Raw genomic sequence first — 19,060 nt, 5'->3', positions numbered from 1 at the left:
CAATCATGCCAGTGCAAATTGAGTATCAAACAGGGAGCTCTTCGAAGAGATTTAGGCATGTAACTCCCATTGGTTTCAGTGGGAAGTAGGGCCTGTGGCTGTCTCTAACTCTGGGCCCGCAGCACCTTCCATGCTGGGACCCTGACTGCAGCTGGGGCTTCCCGCTGTCACCCTGACACAAATCAGGGATAAGGACAATAATGATTTAAATAATAATAATAATTAAAGAGAACCCAGGAGTCCTGGCTTCCGGCTCTGTGCTGCAGGCAGGGCTCGGTGAGTGTTTTGGATTGGTTCCCCGGCAGGGACCTATGCCCTCACGCCCGTGCATGGTGCATTACTCCGAAAGCCGCCGCAGGGAGGGTTGCAGCTGGGCCCGGGGCCGGCACCGCATCCCGTGCAAAGCGCCCGGCCGGCGGCAGGGGGCAGCACCAGAAAACTACAAGTCCCAGAGGCCTTTGCGCCGGCCCTTTGGCCCCGCCCCCGGCTCTGACGCAGCTCGGCTGAGCGGTGGTCACCCAGCGCCGGAGCCGCACGCGCGGTGGTCGGGGTCCGGGTCCGCGAGCCGTGGGGGGAGGGATCAGCCCCCGCCCCTCAGTGAGCAGGGGCTGCTGGGACTTGTAGTTCGGGGCCGGGCCAGCCGCGGGCCATGGAAGGGTCGCTAGCCAGCGGCTCCAGGCTGGGGGAGGTCGGTGAGTGAGTCCTGCACCCTGCGAGGGGGGAGATTCTGGGGGGGCTCTTCTCCCAGTGGAGGGGAAAAGGGTGATTTGGGGGGCAGGGGGCTTGTCCCCCAGGAGGATGGGGGGAGCGCCTGTTTCCATTCGGGGTGGCCCCTGCTACCTAGGAGTGGGGGTGCCAGCTTCTGGGGGGGAAGGGGGGAGTGATGTGGGGAGGCCCTGCTCCCTGGGGAAGGAGGGAGGGGAGCCATTGGGGGCCAGGGGCTCTGCTCCCTAGGGAGGGCCGGGGGTGCCTCGGGAGGAATTTGCAGAGCCCCAAGAAGACCTGTGGGGGTAGGGGGGAGAGCCCCTGCCCCCGTGACACGCTCTCCTGCAGGGCAGGACGATTCCGAGCAGAATGAGGGACGTTGTACGCCCGGGTGCTGGGGCGTGTCCCCACGCTGCAGCGGACGCAATGCACCTGCTCCGGGGTGCCATGGTGGGTTAGGAGCAGCGATCTGCAGGGACTCGGGTGGGCTGGCAGCCACAGGTCGGGTCCCGCTGGTGCCAGATGCCTTGAGTGGCTGCACCGCACCATTCGGAGCGTCCGCGCTGCCGTGTAGTTGTGCACACAAGGCTACAATGAGCAGGCTCGGTTTTCCGGGAGCTGAACGGCCCTATCTGTGTCGCGAGAATAATGGCCTTCAGCCACGGGCAGCGTGCTTTTCTTCTTTGGCTCCGGAATGGCCCATCTCACCTCCAGCCCTGCTGCTAGCCGGGGAGGGCTGCTCCTTAGCAAACAGCCTGCCCTCTCCTGGGCCAGGTTCCCCTCTCGCTTACAGCGATGTAAATCAGGATTATTGCCATTAAACACAAAATAACTTTCCTCCGAGTGGGGTGAGGAAATGGAGGTCCCAAAAGACTACAGCGTATAGGTGTGCTGTGAAAACACCAAAACCCTTAATAACAGAAAAGAAGAACTAAGGATTAGGGCAACAATGCACCCACGGTGTAAATGCATCATATTTGCTGCTTTTTGCGGCAACGTTCATGACTCTGCAGCTTTGCATTGAGCAGCGGAGCTTCAATCCAGTAGCAGATACAGCTGGACAGTTTATAGGGAGGGTCCAGCCTTTTCCATGATGTGGGCACCTCCATGGGCAACATGCAGACCAGACATCATCTGTGTGGCATGACCTCACGTGTACGGGGTGTGCAAGGTCAGGCTGCGCGGTGGGTGCTGTTTTGTGGCCGGCCGAGGTGCCGTGCAACTGTGCTCGAGGCCCATGTCCCTGAAAAGGTTGGAGCACCCTGATACACGCTCATTAAAACCCCCTGCGAGGCAGGCTTGTCACCACCTCACCTTAAATCTCTTCACCCTGCCTGCCCACCCCTGGCACCTTGGAGTGCTTGCTTCTCAGGGGCTGTGTGGAAGGGCATTTCAGCATGGGGCTTATGGCATGTTGTTCTTCTTGGTGCCCTGGTAGTGGCTTTTATGCACACAGCTCCACCACGCAGGTTACTTCTGCCCTTAGCACCAGTAATCTGTGGAGGGGCCATATGTGGCGATGCTTGGAGAGGAGGAAGAATTGCATGAAAACACAGCAGCAGCTGACTGAAGACAAAATGCAAATTAATGCTACTGGCTTCTTTTCCGAGGATTTGGGGTGTGTCGTCCCCATTCGAATAGAGGCAGAATGCATCCTGTTAAAAGGCATCACATCTAGATTGAAAGAGCCCAGGGCTGTTCTGCGTTTGTCACTAACTCTATAAGCAAAATACACTTAGGCAGAGACACTGCTGCCTTTGTTTCATACAGCAACCATTTTAATAACCGTAATAGTCAGAGAGCACATTCACACAAGGATTGCAACACATTTGACAAATAGTAATGAAACCCCCCAGTATTCCAGCTTTTATACATGGGGTCCTGGTAGCACACAGAAGTGAAAGTGACTTACCCAGGGCTATGCACTGAGTCATTAGCAGAGGTGGGACTAGAACCCCCAAACGCTTAGTTTCTTATTCAAGCCACTGGCCCATGCTCATTCTCCTCCCAATAAAGTGAGTTGTCTCCAGCCCACAGTCTATCATTCACATTCTCTCCTTTCTCCCCAGGCTTCTGGGCTGATAGGACACCTGTTCATGAAGCGGCCAGGAGGGGAGAGATCCTGCAGCTGCAGCAGCTGATAGCAAATGGTGCCTGCGTAAACCTGGTCACTTACGACTCTATCACCCCCTTGCATGAGGCGAGCCTGCGTGGTCAGACGCAGTGTGTGAAACTCTTGCTTGCTGCAGGGGCCCAGGTTTGTAATAAATTCGAGGGTTCCTTCCCTGTCCCCCCGGCCTTTTGCTCTTGATTACCCTTCTACAAATCCAATTCAATAAGTGACATTATGTCCCCTGAAGGGGAAAATTTTTAGCTGTGCTGTCCTTGCTATGGGCCAAGCCTTCACTGAAATCAGTGGGACATGAGGTTCTTATAGAGTCACAGTTGAGTCTTGCCCTTCTGGATCAGTGCACGTCAGCCGTGCTATCCAAAGTGATCACTAAGTGACCTAGGGAGCAGCAGGAAAAGCAACTGGAGTGGATTCTCTGGCAAGTTTTGCATTTTATTGCTATGTTCCTTTTAGTACTTCCCTTAGCTCTGTTCTAGGAACAAAAGACCTGGCTCACTTTAGAGTGACGGGACCATACTCAAGCTAGGTTGGTGACAATATCCACCGGCTGGTTCCTGCCTTTTCCAGGGTTAGAGAGTGTGTGTTAAAGACCTAGGCAAGCGAGCAATGGCATACAGCTGCCTCTGAGTCAATACTATCTTTCGGCCTTCTAGGTAGATGCCAGGAACATAGATGGCAGCACTCCGCTCTGTGACGCTTGTGCGTCGGGCAGTATTGAATGTGTGAAAGTGCTCCTGTCCCATGGAGCGAAGGTGAATCCTCCGCTCTACACGGCGTCCCCTCTCCATGAAGCCTGCATGAATGGTGAGCCCGCAAGATCCACACTCACACCCATGGCAGCCGCAAAGGGCCTGAAATAACCGTAAGATTCTGTTGTTCATCAGACTGTAACAGCTGGAAAGTATCTCCTGTCGTCTCTTTTTGTTAAGATTAGTTGTGTGGCTTTAAGGCCCATTGTGTCAGGAGAGATCCTGCTGAAGTCGGAATGAAAAACTCTGCGGGACTGGGCAAATAAAGAAATTGTAGGTATAAGGCAGTTGGACACCATGTGATGGACACAATAGAAAATCCTAGCTAGGTAGGACAACAACTTCCATTATTTGTTAATGTAGCCCGGAAGAAGTCCCTACGTTGGGCCCACCCCATGACCTCTCCGTTTGTTACACACCCATCAAAATCAGATTTGAGTCGAGGGAAGGTTGATCTTCCAGTGAAGGTACTGGACTGGAACTCAAGACCAGCGATCAGTTCCCAGATCTGGCATAGACTCCCTGTGTGACCTTGGCCAAGTCTCTTATTTCCTCTGTGCTTCACTTTCCCCCTCTGTACATTGGGTGTGATAACACTTCCTTCACCCACCCTTTGCCTGTCCCGTTGGATTGTATGATGTTAGAGGCAGGGGTTGTCTCCCACTGTGAGGTCACTGGAAGCTGTCAGGTGCTTAGCACTTTTGAAAGTCTGACATGTGCTTAAATAGCTAATGTTAGGCTCCTAATTTTTGAAATCCTTGGCATGAGCACTCTTATGAAGGTTCAGCCCGGTTAGATGACTCAGTCCATCCCCCTTGGAGCATAGTCTGCCCAAGTTTAGCTGAGTCTAGCTTCAAAGGACTCGAGCAACAGGGCTTCTACCTCTTCCTGTGGATGACCGTGTCACTGTCCGTTAGATTTAGCCCAACAGGGAAAAATACACCCAAGCCTTTGCGCTTAATGTCCCAAATGTTAATGGCACTCTTAGGGTAGGTCTACACAGCATGGGCTAGCCTGCCCGGGTTAGCTTAGATCCAGCCAGCATGGATAACAGTACCAGTGAAGACAGCGCAACGCGGGCTTCAGCACCAGTAGTACAAGCTTGGTGTAGACCCTGGGTACATACTTGGGTTACAATCCACTGCGGGGTCTTCAGTGCTGTTACTGTGCTAGCTGGATTCAAGCGCGCTTCTGCAGCATACAACATACTCTTAGGCCAAGCTGATACAAAGCACGTGGAAGTTCCCCTCAAAGCCAGGCTGTTTCCCACTGATCAGTTCTTTTTTCAAAGGGAGTTCGGCCTGCGTGCAGCTCCTGATAGACGTCGGTGCGAACCTGGAGGCCCACGATTGCCACTTCGGAACCCCTCTGCATGTAGCCTGTGCCCGGGAGCATCTGGATTGTGTGAAGTTACTGCTCAATGCCGGTACGGCACACCGGAGGTGTTGGTTTCAGTGTACGCAGTACCTAGTCCCTGGAAAAATCATGGAGCAGGTCCTCAGAGAATCAATCCTGAAGCACTTGCATGAGAGGAAAGTGATCAGGAACAGCCAGCGTGGATTCACCAAGGGAAGGTCATGCCTGACTAATCTAATCGCCTTTTATGATGAGATTATTGGTTCTGTGGATGAAGGGAAAGCAGTGGATGTATTGTTTCTTGACTTTAGCAAAGCTTTTGACACGGTCTCCCACAGTATTCTTGTCAGCAAGTTAAGGAAGTATGGGCTGGATGAATGCACTATAAGGTGGGTAGAAAGCTGGCTAGATTGTCGGGCTCAACGGGTAGTGATCAATGGCTCCATGTCTAGTTGGCAGCCGGTATCAAGTGGAGTGCCCCACGGGTCGATCCTGGGGCCGGTTTTGTTCAATATCTTCATAAATGATCTGGAGGATGGTGTGGATTGCACTCTCAGCAAATTTGCGGATGATACTAAACTGGGAGGAGTGGTAGATACGCTGGAGGGGAGGGATAGGATACAGAAGGACCTAGACAAATTGGAGGATTGGGCCAAAAGAAATCTGATGAGGTTCAATAAGGATAAGTGCAGGGTCCTGCACTTAGGATGGAAGAACCCAATGCACAGCTACAGACTAGGGACCGAATGGCTAGGCAGCAGTTCTGCGGAAAAGGACCTAGGGGTGACAGTGGACGAGAAGCTGGATATGAGTCAGCAGTGTGCCCTTGTTGCCAAGAAGGCCAATGGCATTTTGGGATGTATAAGTAGGGGCATAGCGAGCAGATCGAGGGACGTGATCGTTCCCCTCTATTCGACATTGGTGAGGCCTCATCTGGAGTACTGTGTCCAGTTTTGGGCCCCACACTACAAGAAGGATGTGGATAAATTGGAGAGAGTCCAGCGAAGGGCAACAAAAATGATTAGGGGTCTGGAACACATGACTTATGAGGAGAGGCTGAGGGAGCTGGGATTGTTTAGCCTGCAGAAGAGAAGAATGAGGGGGGATTTGATAGCTGCTTTCAACTACCTGAAAGGGGGTTCCAAAGAGGATGGCTCTAGACTGTTCTCAATGGTAGCAGATGACAGAACGAGGAGTAATGGTCTCAAGTTGCAGTGGGGGAGGTTTAGATTGGATATTAGGAAAAACTTTTTCACTAAGAGGGTGGTGAAACACTGGAATGCGTTACCTAGGGAGGTGGTAGAATCTCCTTCCTTAGAGGTTTTTAAGGTCAGGCTTGACAAAGCCCTGGCTGGGATGATTTAACTGGGAATTGGTCCTGCTTCGAGCAGGGGGTTGGACTAGATGACCTTCAGGGGTCCCTTCCAACCCTGATATTCTATGATTCTATGATTCTATAGTGGCGATGTTTGTGCAATGCTCACCTCTTGTATCTGTTCTTGGGCTCAGAAGAGAAAAGTTATTTTAGAAGTTTATTAATTCACGGAGCCCTTGAAATGGACATGATTATGTCCTCAGAGTGTCTGCCAGACAAAATAAATATATACAGAATGGCTTTTCTTCTGGGCAAAGCAATGCACCTATTTAGCCATTTTTGGAAGGCTTCCAGCTTAGGCAGATTAATATCCGTGTCATAAGCTCTCCTGTTTAGTTCAGTGGCATTTAGCTGTTCCTATTTTGTTAATAACCAAACCATTCCAGCATCCTAGAATAATGTCTCAACGCAACTCTTAATAATGGTGTTGGATCAATATTGGTAATTTTTTTTTTAAGGTTGAAGATAGAGGAGAGCTGGAAAGAGAGACATATTGGGGTTTGATGTACAACAAAACATTAGGTCCCTGGTGTGATTTGATTGGAGTTACACCAGAGATGGATTCGGCCAGGGGATATTCAAGTAACATTGCATGCTCCAAGTTTCACATCCAGGGTCCCTGCCCATAGGAACCAGAGCTAGTTCTGAGTCAAATCACCAGAGCCAAGCACCTCCGAACTTTGTTGACGTTTTGGTATGGATTTGGACTTTGTGTCTTGGGTCCGTCCTTGTCAGGAACTCATGTGACCCACAGTATCCACCTATCAGTTCAACAGAAAGGGTAGCAGGAAGAGATGGGGGAGTGAGGATACCCTTCTGGCTTGAGTTTACCTGTTCACACTTTCTTAGCAGAAATGAGAACAAACAAGATTTGGTAAACGGTTGATGCATGCTGAAGGGCATCTAGATCTCCAGATCTCAAAATCCCAGCGTAACGAGATGTTTCTGTTAAAATGACCAGCACTTAAATAGTTAACAACGCTGACATCAGTAAGTTTCAGATTGAACAACCCATTGAGAAGAACTGGGCAGTTCCTAGCTGGTTTCAGACTGTGTAGACTCAGGACAGCAGCACTGCATAGGTTATATTCTGAAGCTTGTTTTCATAGCTATATCAGCTAACAATCTCAATGTAAGGAAAACATACGCCTGCTAAAATACATGAGGTGCTAACTCTAACTACTGGCTCAAGCCTGGTCTATACTTAAATGTAGGTCAAAATAGCTACGGTGCTCAGAGGTGTGAAAAATCCATGTCCCTGAGTGCCGTAGCTATCTCTGACCTAACCCCCAGCTAGGTTGACAGATCTACCATCACTTGGGGAAATGGAATTCCTACAGCGATGGAAAAATCCCTTCTGTCACCACAGGACATACACTGCAGGGTTATGCCACTGTAGCTTCGGCGCCGTAGCTATGCCGCTATAGTGTAGACAGTCCCTTGGTCTTTCAACTGATTGGTGGAACCTCATTTAGAGGCTTTACACCAATTGAGTGGTAATTTGGTCAGGTAAGAGACGACTTAACCAGAGTAAAGGTGGCTATATCGGGGCCTTAATAAACTCATTTTGTTTATGCTCCCAGGGGCAAATGTGAATGCAGCTAAACTTCACGAGACAGCCCTTCACCATGCAGCCAAGGTGAAAAATGTGGATCTGGTACAGATGCTGGTTGAATTTGGAGGAAACATTTATGCCCAGGACAACCGAGGGAAGAAACCATCCGACTACACGTGTAGGAGCAGCCAGACTGCTAAGTGCTTGGAATACTATGAAAGTAAGTGGGGCTTGGTCCCATCTCCCACAGCTGTGCTAGAATTCATTTCCTCTTCCGCAGGCTGGGTCATCATAATGGTCCTTTCCTGCCTTAAAATCTATACATCTTAGGGCTGCCATTTTCTCCCCATCTCATAATCTGCTTGTTCCTCATGGAACTGGAAAAGGTTAAGAAAAGGGCAACAAAAATGACTAGGGGTATGGAACAGTTTCCGTATGAGGAGAGATTACTAAGACTGGGACTTTTCAGCTTGGAAAAGAGACGACTAAGGGGGGATATGATTGAGGTCTATAAAATCATGACTGCTGTGGAGAAAGTAAATAAGGAAGTGTTATTGACTCCTTCTCATAACACAAGAACTAGGGGTCACCAAATGAAATGAATAGGCAGCAGGCTTAAAACAAGCAAAAGGAAGTATTTCTTCACACAGTGCACAGTCAACCTGTGGAACTCCTTGCCAGAGGATGTTGTGAAGGCGAAGCCTATAACAGGGTTAAAAAAAGAACTAAATAAGTTCATGGAGGATAGGTCCATCAATGGCTATTAGCCAGGATGGGCAGGGAGGGTGTCCCTAGCCTCTGTTTGCCAGAAGCTGGGAATGGGCGACAGGGGATGGATCACTTGATGATGATCTGTTCTGTTCATTCCCTCTGGGACACCCGGCACTGGCCTCTGTCGGAAGACAGGATACTGGGCTAGGTGGACCTTTGGTCTGACCCAGTATGGCTGTTCCTATGTTCTTATTCTGTTCTCCTGCGTAATAGTCTTTCCTCTAGCTGGGAGACAAGGTGGGTGAGGTAATATCTTTTATTGGACCAATTTCTGTTGGTGGAAGGGAGACACTTTTGAGCTTTGCTTAGCTCTTCCTCTGGCCTGTGAACCTACTGCGTTCCTTTGGTGCTCAGCTCACACTAAGTGGGGGAGTTCACACCTCTTCATTGCTGTGGCCGTCACATGTCAATTCCGTGACCCCTCTGGACCAGGAGTCTGGTGACCCGTCTCAAACTGTTCATCTCTGCATGGGAACCTGGTGCTGTCCCACACTGAGCTTCCCATAAGAATAGGTTAAAGCGTGTAAGAGTGTGCACCATGAAGGGTGGAAGAAGAGGAAGTGTGTGCGTTTGTGTTTGTTTCAGTTTGAAACACCTGGATTGGGGCCTGGGAGGCACCTCCTCTAACATCAAAAATTAGAGACCTAAATGGAAAAATTGTGATTTATTTAAAATCCAGCATCTGATTCTTTGTTTGTTTGAATTCTCTCTCCACATGCAATTCTCTCATGCCCACCTTTAAAGGGAACAGATTAGCCTCTCTCTCATTAATATTATTCTCTCTCTTGCTTGTGACCCTAAGCAAGAGGGAATCGGCATTTTGCCGATTATCCCCAACCTTCCCACAAGATTACAAAGAAGTGGTACGGCCTGCTAGGGAGCGAGCACCTCAAGGTTCTTTCCCTGGAATCCAGTCTCAAAGAACAGGGTAAAGGTTCCTCCCACTTCTCCCGGCTGAGCTGTGCCTCTGAGAGCCAGCCCCACGCAGTACTGTCTTGCAGTCAACGAAGAGAAGAGCCTCTGGTCTGGTACCCGCCCGCTGAATGGTCCCAGAGTGCTGCAGTAGGGAATGATGTTGCATTGTTTGTGGGTGCGGTGAGCAGGAACTGCTGGCTGGGAGTGTGGGCGTGGTAGTGAGATTTGAAATTGAGCTGTTACCACCGCTTTTCCGTGCACTGCAAAGCCCATCTGGAATCCTGTGAACTCTGCGGATCCCGTCGAGGCCTGGTGTAAGCGGAAACAGCCTCGTGACTTTGATGGGAGCTGTGCCGGCTGAGTTTGGCCTCCATCCATAGGCACCGACTTTTACTTTTCCCCAGGGGTGCTGTGCCCTGAGGCCCCGCCCTCACCCCGCCCCTTCTCCCAGGCCCCGCCCTCACCCCGCCCCCTCACACAATGCTCCACCCTCACTCCGCCACTTCCCACTCCCCCCTCCCCCCAAGACCCCCTCCCACCCGCTGCTCACTGGTTTCCACTCTCCCGCAAGCCGCTCCCTGAGCCACCAAACAACTATTTGGCAGTGCAGCCTATCAGGTGATCGGCAGCACCGCCAAACAGCTGTGGCTGGTGGATGCTGAGTGTCTGCTATTTTTTTTCCCATGGGTGCTCCAGCCCCAGAGCACCCACACAATCGGCACCTTTGTCGGTCTGTGAAGAGTTCTGCGCTTGGCAGAATTAAGAGCCTTCTGCCAAGCTGGCACAGTGACGCTGCTGATCTTTTTTTATCGTTTCAGAAATGCCCCTGAGTTTGTCGCAGCTCTGCAGAGTTAGCCTGCGGAAAGCCACCGGCCAGCAAGGGCTGGCGAAGATTGCCAAGTTAAATATTCCTCTGCCATTAATGAAATACCTCTCGTACAACTGACCGAAAGAAGGTGACCTTGCAGGACGATATCGTTAGACCCCACAAGATGAAGTATCTTGAATCTTTCTCTCTCTCTCTCTCTCTCTCTGTCTCCCTCCCTTCCCCTCCCCATAAGAAGTCCCTTTAATTTAAGTTAATTTATGTAAATACTGTTTCTGAGGCAGCACATCCCCCGGCATCCCATCATGTGACTGAGAGTTTTGACAAAGACAATAACTTAGATCTTGTGTAGATCCAGGCTTTTAGCTAGTAATTAGGGCTGTCAAGCGTTTAAAAAAAATTAATTGCGATTAATCGTGCGATTATTTTTTTTAATTAATCGCGCTGTTAAACAGTAATAGAATACTATTTATTTAAATATTTTTGGATGTTTTCTACATTTTCAAATATATTGATTTCAGTTACAACACAGAATACAAAGTGTACAGCGCTCACTTTATATTTATTTTTGATTACAAATATTTGCACTGTAAAAAACAAAATAAATAGTATTTTTTCAATTCACCTCATACAGGTACTGTAGGTGCAGTCTCTTTATCATGAAAGTTGAACTTACAAATGTAGAATTATGTACAAAAAACCTCTGCATTCAAAAATAAAACAACATCAAACTTTAGAGCCTACAAGTCCACTCAGTCCTACTTCACCCAATCGCTCAGACAAACAACTTTGGTTCCAATTTGCAGGATATAATGCTGCCCTCTTCTTATTTACAAGATCACCTGAAAGTGAGAACAGGCATTCGCATGGCACTGTTGTAGCCGTCGTCGCAAGATATTTATATGCCAGATACGCTAAAGATTCGTATGTTCCTTAATGCTTCAACCACCATTCCAGAAGACGTGTCCATGCTGATGACGGGTTCTGCTCGATAACGATCCAAAGCAGAACAGTCTGACGCATGTTCATTTTCATCATCTGAGTCAGATGCCACCAGCAGAAGGTTGATTTTCTTTTTTGGTGGTTCTTGTTCTGTAGTTTCCGCATCGGAGTGTTGCTCTTTAAGACTTTTGAAAGCATGCTCTACACCCTGTCCCTCTCAGATTTTGGACGGTACTTCAGATTCTTAAACCTTAGGTCGAGTGCTGTACCTATCCTTAGAAATCTCACATTGGTACCTTCTTTACGTTTTGTCAGATCTGCAGCGAAAGTGTTCTTAAAACAAACGTGCTGGGTCATCATCTGAGACTGCTATGACATGAAACATAGAGCAGAATGTGAGTAAAACAGAGCAGGAGATATACAATTTTCCCCCAAGGAGTTCAGTCACAAATTTAATTAACACGTTTTTTTTAACGAGCGTCATCAGCAGGGAAGCATGTCCTCTGGAATGGTGGCCGAAGCATGAAGGGGCATACGAATGTTTAGCATATCTGGCAAGTAAATACCTTGCAACGCCGGCTACAAAAGTGCCATGCAAATGCCTGTTCTCACTTTCAGGTGACATTGTAAATAAAAAGCAGGCGCCATTATCTCCTGTAAATGTAAACAAACTTGTTTGTCTTAGCAATTGATTGAACAAGAAGTAGGACTGAGTGGACTTGTAGGCTCTAAAGTGTTACATTGTTTTATTTTTGAGTGTAGTTATGTAACAAAAAACATCTACATTTGGAAATTACACTTTCATGATAGAGATTGCACTACAGTACTTGTATGGGGTGAATTGAAAAATGCTATTTATTTTTTATAGTGCAAATATTTGTAATAAAAAATAAATATAAAGTGAGCACTCTACACTTTGTAATCTGTTGTAGTAGAAATCAATATATTTGAAAATGTAGAAAAACATCCAAAATATTTAATAAACTTCAGTTTGTATTCTATTGTTTTAACAGTGCGATTAATCACGATTAATTTTTTTAATCACAGTTAATTTTTTTGAGTTAACTGTGTGAGTTAACTGCGATTAATCGACAGCCCTACTAGTAATCTTTTTACACTAGAGATTCTGCCAGACCGCTACCCCCATTGGAGTCTACTCTACAATGCCTTTTGTTTCTGAAGGGGTAATGGCTAATCACAAAGGTAGTAGGGGATAATTATCTGGGTGCCCTAATTAGATACAAATTCCACTTTTAGGCCAGAGGCTGTCAGCAGGCCTCCCAAGTCATGCAATGCAACTCTCGGCAGGCCTCATCCAGAGCCCATCACCATCTCTGGGTGTCTTTCCAGTGACTTCATTGTATCTGCCTTCATAGTTTTGGAGGTGCGGCCTACTGAGATAACAACCAATCCCAGCATGCAGTGCTCCATCTGGATCTGAGCGACCAGCCTGATGGCAGCTGCAGCCATTTCAATTTGATGTAAAAGTAGTTTCAGCTCACCGATTCTGGCAGGTGACCAGTGCAGCAACGGTCTTGGGCAATATTTGGGCACCCCGTCTACAGGCCAGATTTTATCCTCCAAGGAACGATTTGCAGCACAGCTATACAATCTGATAACAAATCCATTCATGCACCAGTGACCAGAGGCACCGACTTTGAGAGGTCCTGGGGGGTGCTTGACCCCCAGGCCTTGCCCCCACTCCACCCCTTCCTCCAAGCCCCCACCCCCACCCTGTCTCTTCCCACCCTGTTTTCCTCCTTCTCCACCCCTGCTCCTCCCCTTCCCCCCCCAGCGCCCCCTGTACGCCACTGAACAGCTGATCACCGGCAGGCAGGAGGTGCTGGGGGGAGGGGGGGTAGGTGGCTGCCAGTGGGTGCTGAGCACCCATTAATTTTTTCCATGGGTGCTCCAGCCCCGGAGCACCCACGGAGTCGGCACCTATGCCAGAGACAGGGATGTACCCGATGAGCTCTGACTAGGCTTTTAAGATTTTTCACTCTGAGGTTGCCTCTTGTTTCAGCTACTCCTTTAGATGTTTGCCCTGGCACAGGGTCTGGTCCCCTGCCATATAGCTGCATATTGTCAATGTTGATTTCCTCTGTTCTTTACAAACTGTCACAGCGTCCTTTTGATATTTAATCCTTCTGGGTGAGGTTAGATTAGAAGCAGAGCAAAAGTCTTAGTCTCCCTTAACATGTGCGATTTCATTGACCTGAAATCTGAAGGCAGCTGGTCACTTTAGTGAGCACCGCATTAGCAGGGTCTAGTCTTCTTGATGCATGTCTGGTAAGTGTTAGCACATTGAGATGAGAATAAAACCCATCCTCTTAATGATCCTGGGCTCGTGGAACCCTCTAAGGGTGTCTAACATGGCATAAAACTAGATCAGTTTTCAGAGTTGCAGCTGTGTTAGTCTGTATCCACAAGAAGAACAGTACTCCTGTTCTTTTAACTAGACCAGTGGTTCTCAAACGCTGTCACATGGTGGACTGCTACTTAAAATCTTATAGCTTACTCCTCCCCCCCGGCCATCAATCTTAATCTTACACTTTCCCTGTTGCAACTGCAGTGCTATGCTACATGGGGAAAATAGTATGAGGGCAGTATTAGGAAGATGAGATGAAAATATTTTCAATTTAAAGGTGACCTGCAAGTGATTTTTTAAACTTTGGCTTCATGCCCCCCCACCCCCTACACACACTTTTCTTTTTTCTGCTGCATGGTATATAAAGAAAACCTGAAGGGTTTTTCATAGCTATATAAAATTCTGCTTGGATTTTTACATGGGAAATATCAAGTTTGCCGGGTTTTGCTGGAGAAGCTCTGGGAGGTCTTAGAGATGTGTAGTGTGGGCTCTTTTGCCTTAACTGGAGGGACAAGGCAGTTGAATCTTTAACAAAAGCTTCCTGTATCCAAAATGTGAATTAGTCATTGGAATCGGACAGGTGTCCAGAACGCTAAACGAGAACCAAACTGCTTTCATCAGTCTGGCTCAGAATCCCTCCCCATCTCAGCAGCTCAGTCTTCACTATCTTGTCCCATTTCACTAGGTCTCCAGTCACCACAGGGTCTTCCAGCTCCGACAGGACCTGAGTTTCCGATATAAAAAAATCAAGCAGAAACAAACAAATCCCTTTCATGTCATCTTTATTTTCCCCTTTGCAGATCACCTCCAGTGTGAGCGCCACTGTTTGGTTATGTCTCTCTTCCATTTTATCTGCGCTGTTCATTTCCTCTCCCTGGGCTTCTGGGAATTTATCCTCGGCCTCTCTCACCCCATGTGATCATAGTTGAATGTATGCCAAAAAGGAGCCAATAAAGACTTGTCAGTAGACCCAAGCTCCTTTGCAGAAACCCAGCTGGGCACAGGGCACCAAAGGAGATCTGGCAGGGATTTCCAAGCGTGCACAAAACACACTTCTTAGGGGAAGATGGGACTGCTGCTTGTTCCAGCCGTGCATGCTGCAGCACTGTGATGCAAAGCAGCTCCCTGGACTGTCTGGAAGTGCTTTGAGAACCAGGGAGCTAGGAGACAATCTGTAGTTGTTGACCTGTTTGTAATGGGGCTGAGTCAGGCAAGATGGGCTCAGGGCGATAACCGGTGATGACCTAGCTGTTTGAGATAGCATTGACCTGAAGAGGAAGGTGATTGTACTCAGGAATTGCTGGGCGAGATTCTCTGGCCTGGGGTATGCAGAGGTCAGACTAGAGATGGTCATAATAATGGTTCCTTCTGGCCTTGGAATCTATAAATCTACCTCCAGTTAGCAAGTGGCAGTAGGGCAAGCTAATTGACCCAATCCCAGGTAAACAAGAAGTTGCAGAGGATGTCTTTTTATTCCCCCCGCTCAAGATGGCCCTAAAACAAGGGGAAGTGGACTCAGTACTCCATCGTCTGTCACAGTCCGGTCCCTTCGCTAACTATCCGCTAGCAAGAGCACCCTTGTCAGCTGTCTAAGCAGAGGCAGCACCAGGCGTAAAGAACAAGATAGAGACTACCCGACAGGTGTCTGAGCTGGTCACCCTGAGCTTGGAAGCTCTCGCTCATTGCCTGATACCTAGCCTGGCTGCCTGCATGTGATGGCAGCCTGCGATAATAGTACCTAGCTCTTTATATAGGGCTTTTCAGCAGTAGGTCTCAAAGTGCTTTAGCATTATCCCCATTTTACAGATGGGGAAACTGAGGTACAGAGGGGTGAAGGGACTTGCCCGACATCACCCAGCAGCCTAGTGGCAGTGCCAGGAACACAACCCAAGTCTTCTGCATATTCTACTTGTTCTTCTGCATGTTCTACCTATTTCAACAATGGGTGAAGTGACTCCTGATTTGTAAAGAGCTTTAGGGCAAAAGACGCAACCTAAATCTCCAATATTAAGTCTTTTCCGAGTCTCCTGGGCTGGGTCTGTTTAGGTTACACCCGTAGCTTTGTCTTCATGCAGGGTTTGATCATTTACCTTCCTTTGCTTTTGTTTGTGATTAGGAATGTGTAATCAAAGCGCACATCCAGTGCAAATAAAATCAACCCCCCCCCCCCCACACACACACCAGCTCGTGCTCCCTATGTTCCTTTCAACCCGTGCCAGGGAAGGAAGAGATGAATCTGCAAATGCAGCTCGGCTTTCCACTCCTCCTCCTCCCTACTTCCATGCCCCCCTCCACTCCACACTGCCTTGCAGAGCCGTCTTCGCAGGGAGAGGCCTGAAGAAAACCCCTCCAATCCAGCCACAGCTTGCGGTTTGGGGAAAGTCCAGCTCCAGATGTGGCTCGGCTCTGTCTCGTCTCTTTTACAGTTAGCACCGCTCGAGAATCCTCAGGATTGTGTTGCTGGCTGCTGCCAGCAGAGTGCATTTGCGTTGGCTTGCAGGGCAGGCATTTGATCACAGCAGCTTCATTCTAACTATGTCAAGTTGATCCAATGAAAACAAGGTGTTGCTAGAATTTTGTGCCTGTAAAAACCTTGCAGGACTGAGGGATTAACTGTTTGTAGCCCAGCCCTGTTGTTTTTCCAGCCTTGGGGGCTTGCATGGGAAGGAGACTCAATCCCTGAATCTCATTGCTAGTTGTATTAAGACACGGAGAGCTTGGGTGGGAGAGGAGGTGTCAAATACAAACAAGAATAATTGACACCTTAGAATTCAGATTGCTGTGTACAGCCAGCTTCAACCAGCATGTCCCCTTGCAGGCTTTGGGTGAGCATTGGATCTTAAAATCTGCCCTTGCCTAGAAGTGCAAGATAAAGATGGAGGAGCCTTTCTGAGGGAGGGACAGTTACTCATGGGAGCATGATGGGGGATGGTGTTGGGCGAGGGGGGGTGGGGAAGGTGTTGGGCGGGGGGGGGGACCGAAGGAACAGCCTCGTGGCCAGGGAAGTGTGGTTTGCACGTTCCTTCTCTATGGTAGCGAGCCAAGGTGTGTGTGGGGTGTAATATCTTCTATTGAACCAATTTCTGTGGGTGAGAGAGAGACGCATTCGAGCCACACGCAGCTCTTCTTCAGGTCTCTGCTGTAGTGAATAGGGCCCTTAAATAAGCCTGAAGGGACGCAGCAGTGCTAACCACTGCAGGACCGGGTGGCTGCCGGAGGACAGGGAGAATGTGATTGGAGCATACTTTGCTCTTAGACCCACAGGAACCATGGGGGCTTGGCCCGCTGCCCCAAACCTGCTGCAGAGGCGTATGAGCACCCGCCCTGCTGGAACACACTGCTCAGCGTTCAGCGAGGGGGGTGTGTATTGACAGAGACAAGCCAGGGCCCGATCAAAGCCAGCTGGCGTCAATGGGAGTGTTGCTGGCACTTGCAGTGGGCTTTGGAAAACCTCCGTGACGCGTACAGCGGGGGGGACCCATGGCAGAATGGAACCTTCCCCTCTCGCGGGCTGCTCCGGTAACCCTCAGCGTCTCAAAGCATGAATGGACTCGGCCCTTGCGACCCCCCTGGGAAGCATTCTCCCCATTTTAGCTGGGGAGCTGAGGCACAATGAGACTAAGGCTCAGCTCCTCAGAGGCATTTCGGCTCCTGCCTCAGTGTCAGTGAGAGCTAGGTGCCTGGGTACCTTTGAGGCGCAGGGCCCACGTGACTCGTCCAAGGTCACAGAGTGGCTGAGGCAGGAATCGAACTCGAGCCCCAGTCTAGTGGCCCGCCCGCTAGGCCACCCTTCCTGCCTCCCAGCCCTCTAGGATGCTGAGCCTACCCGGGGCTCGGTATTCTGGGGATCGAGGGTGCTCGTCATGTTGCAGAATTGAACTCACAGCCTTTTACATGTGGGTTTCACCGTAGCTTGAATTGTCTTGGAACAAGGCGGGACGCCTCCCCCGATCCCCTGACGCCTCCCCCCATCCCCGCCCCTGTCGGTGGAGTTTGGCCGTCTCTCCCCCAAGGGGCTGGGGTGTAGGCTCCGCTCTCCCACCGGTATTTGTGGCACATACTCCCAGGGGAAACACGCGACCCTGTCCCGTCTGTCCGGTGCCTCCTCGAGGGCCTGGTTCTGGAGCTTACACCAAATGTCCCCGTCAGACAGGCTCCGAAGCAGTAACGAGTCTGCCCCACAGCCAGACCTACTGGGCAAAGATGATTCCCAGCGGGTGCCGGGCTTGGATCAGACGTGTGCAGGCCCTTATGTTCTTAACCCTTTGCATGCCCCTGCAGTAACCAAGGCAGCATAATGCTCCCACTACAAGGCTGCCTTTCCCGTGGCAGAGCTTGCTCGGCTCTGCAGCGCTGCTTCCTTTCCCCGGCCTCTCCTCCTTCCCCCCCCCCCCCCGCCTCTTTTCGCCTCCTCGCCCCCGGCCCCCCCAGATGGTCTGAGAGCTCCTTGCTGCACAGGGCAGGAATGTTGCCAAGACTCCCCTCGTTGCCCCTCCTCCCACCAGCCTGTCCAAAACTCTCCCACCCCCCGCTTCCCAAATTTCCTGTGCCCCTGCTCTGGGCCTCACGGGCCTCTTGCTCAGTAGGCCCCTGCCAGGCACACAAGCAATGAGTGTTTGCTGGGTCTGTGGCAGCACCTCCTCGGTGGGATTTGGGGCGGGGGGGGTTGTAACTTCCAGCCCAGCAGTTTGCCGATGGCCGCGGTCTCTCTGGCAGGGGGTCTCTGTGTAGCCCCCAGCCTGGGTTCAGTAAGTCGTGTGTGGCACATCTCAGGCTCTGCGTTATTATTTTGTTGCCTTGGTCCGTGGGGAATCTCCCGTCCCTCACTGCCCCATGTCACCGAGTGATAATCAAACAGAATCAACACACGTTAACAAATGCTAGCTCTCTGGACCGACTCAGCAGCCATTTCCAAAGCCTCGGCTAATTGGTTCCAGGGCTCCGTCTGTCCTGTGGATTGGCCCCTTGGCTCAAGGAGCTTTTATTTTTCCGGCGCTCGCCCTTAACTCAATCCAGCTGTCAAAGCTTTTCTTTCTGAGTGTGTCCTGACGTTTGCTGCTTCACCCCCTTAAACCAGTCTTCCGGTAAAAGAAATGTAGCTGTACCCTGACTGGGCTGGGTTATACACCTCATATGAGTTGCTGGGAGCTGCTTGATAGCAGTGATGCATGCTCCTGAAATGTCCTGGCTGTTCATAGGTGAGCAATTTGTGCAGTACCCCATAGCACTCTTCCAACTTGTCTTTAAAGCTTCCCTTCTGTTTGAGGTGCTCATTAATAGCACAGTGTACACAGAGTGGCCACTGCGACTGAAACATGTTCCTACAACTCTGGCACTGTATCCTGCAGGAGAGGAAATCTTCACCTT

At 49.8% G+C, this 19,060-nt stretch overlaps 1 protein-coding gene across 2 annotated transcripts; it reads left to right on the top strand.

Moving 5' to 3' along the window:
• Nucleotides 1-521: 521 nt before the first annotated feature.
• Nucleotides 522-15,869, top strand: ASB13 (ankyrin repeat and SOCS box containing 13). Of its 2 annotated transcripts, none has more exons than XR_014711129.1 (7): nt 522-692; nt 2,775-2,962; nt 3,490-3,640; nt 4,877-5,011; nt 7,900-8,091; nt 10,376-10,554; nt 14,494-15,869. XR_014711129.1 is itself a non-coding variant. In XM_084624905.1 (7 exons), the coding sequence occupies exons 1-6, from the start codon at nt 650-652 to the stop codon at nt 10,501-10,503; spliced, it is 837 nt and encodes a 278-aa protein (XP_084481031.1). In that variant the 5' UTR covers nt 522-649; the 3' UTR covers nt 10,504-10,513; nt 14,494-15,869. The 2 variants fall into 2 exon arrangements, 1 of the variants encoding a protein (XP_084481031.1); XM_084624905.1 differs by having other exon boundaries at nt 10,376-10,513.
• Nucleotides 15,870-19,060: the final 3,191 nt, after the last annotated feature.

Source organism: Lepidochelys olivacea (genome assembly GCF_965140295.1).
Source record: "Lepidochelys olivacea isolate rLepOli2 genome assembly, chromosome: 1".
NCBI lineage: Eukaryota > Metazoa > Chordata > Testudines > Cheloniidae > Lepidochelys > Lepidochelys olivacea.
Note: the sequence above shows the minus strand (reverse complement) of the source record. Positions and strands in the feature narration are given on the sequence as shown.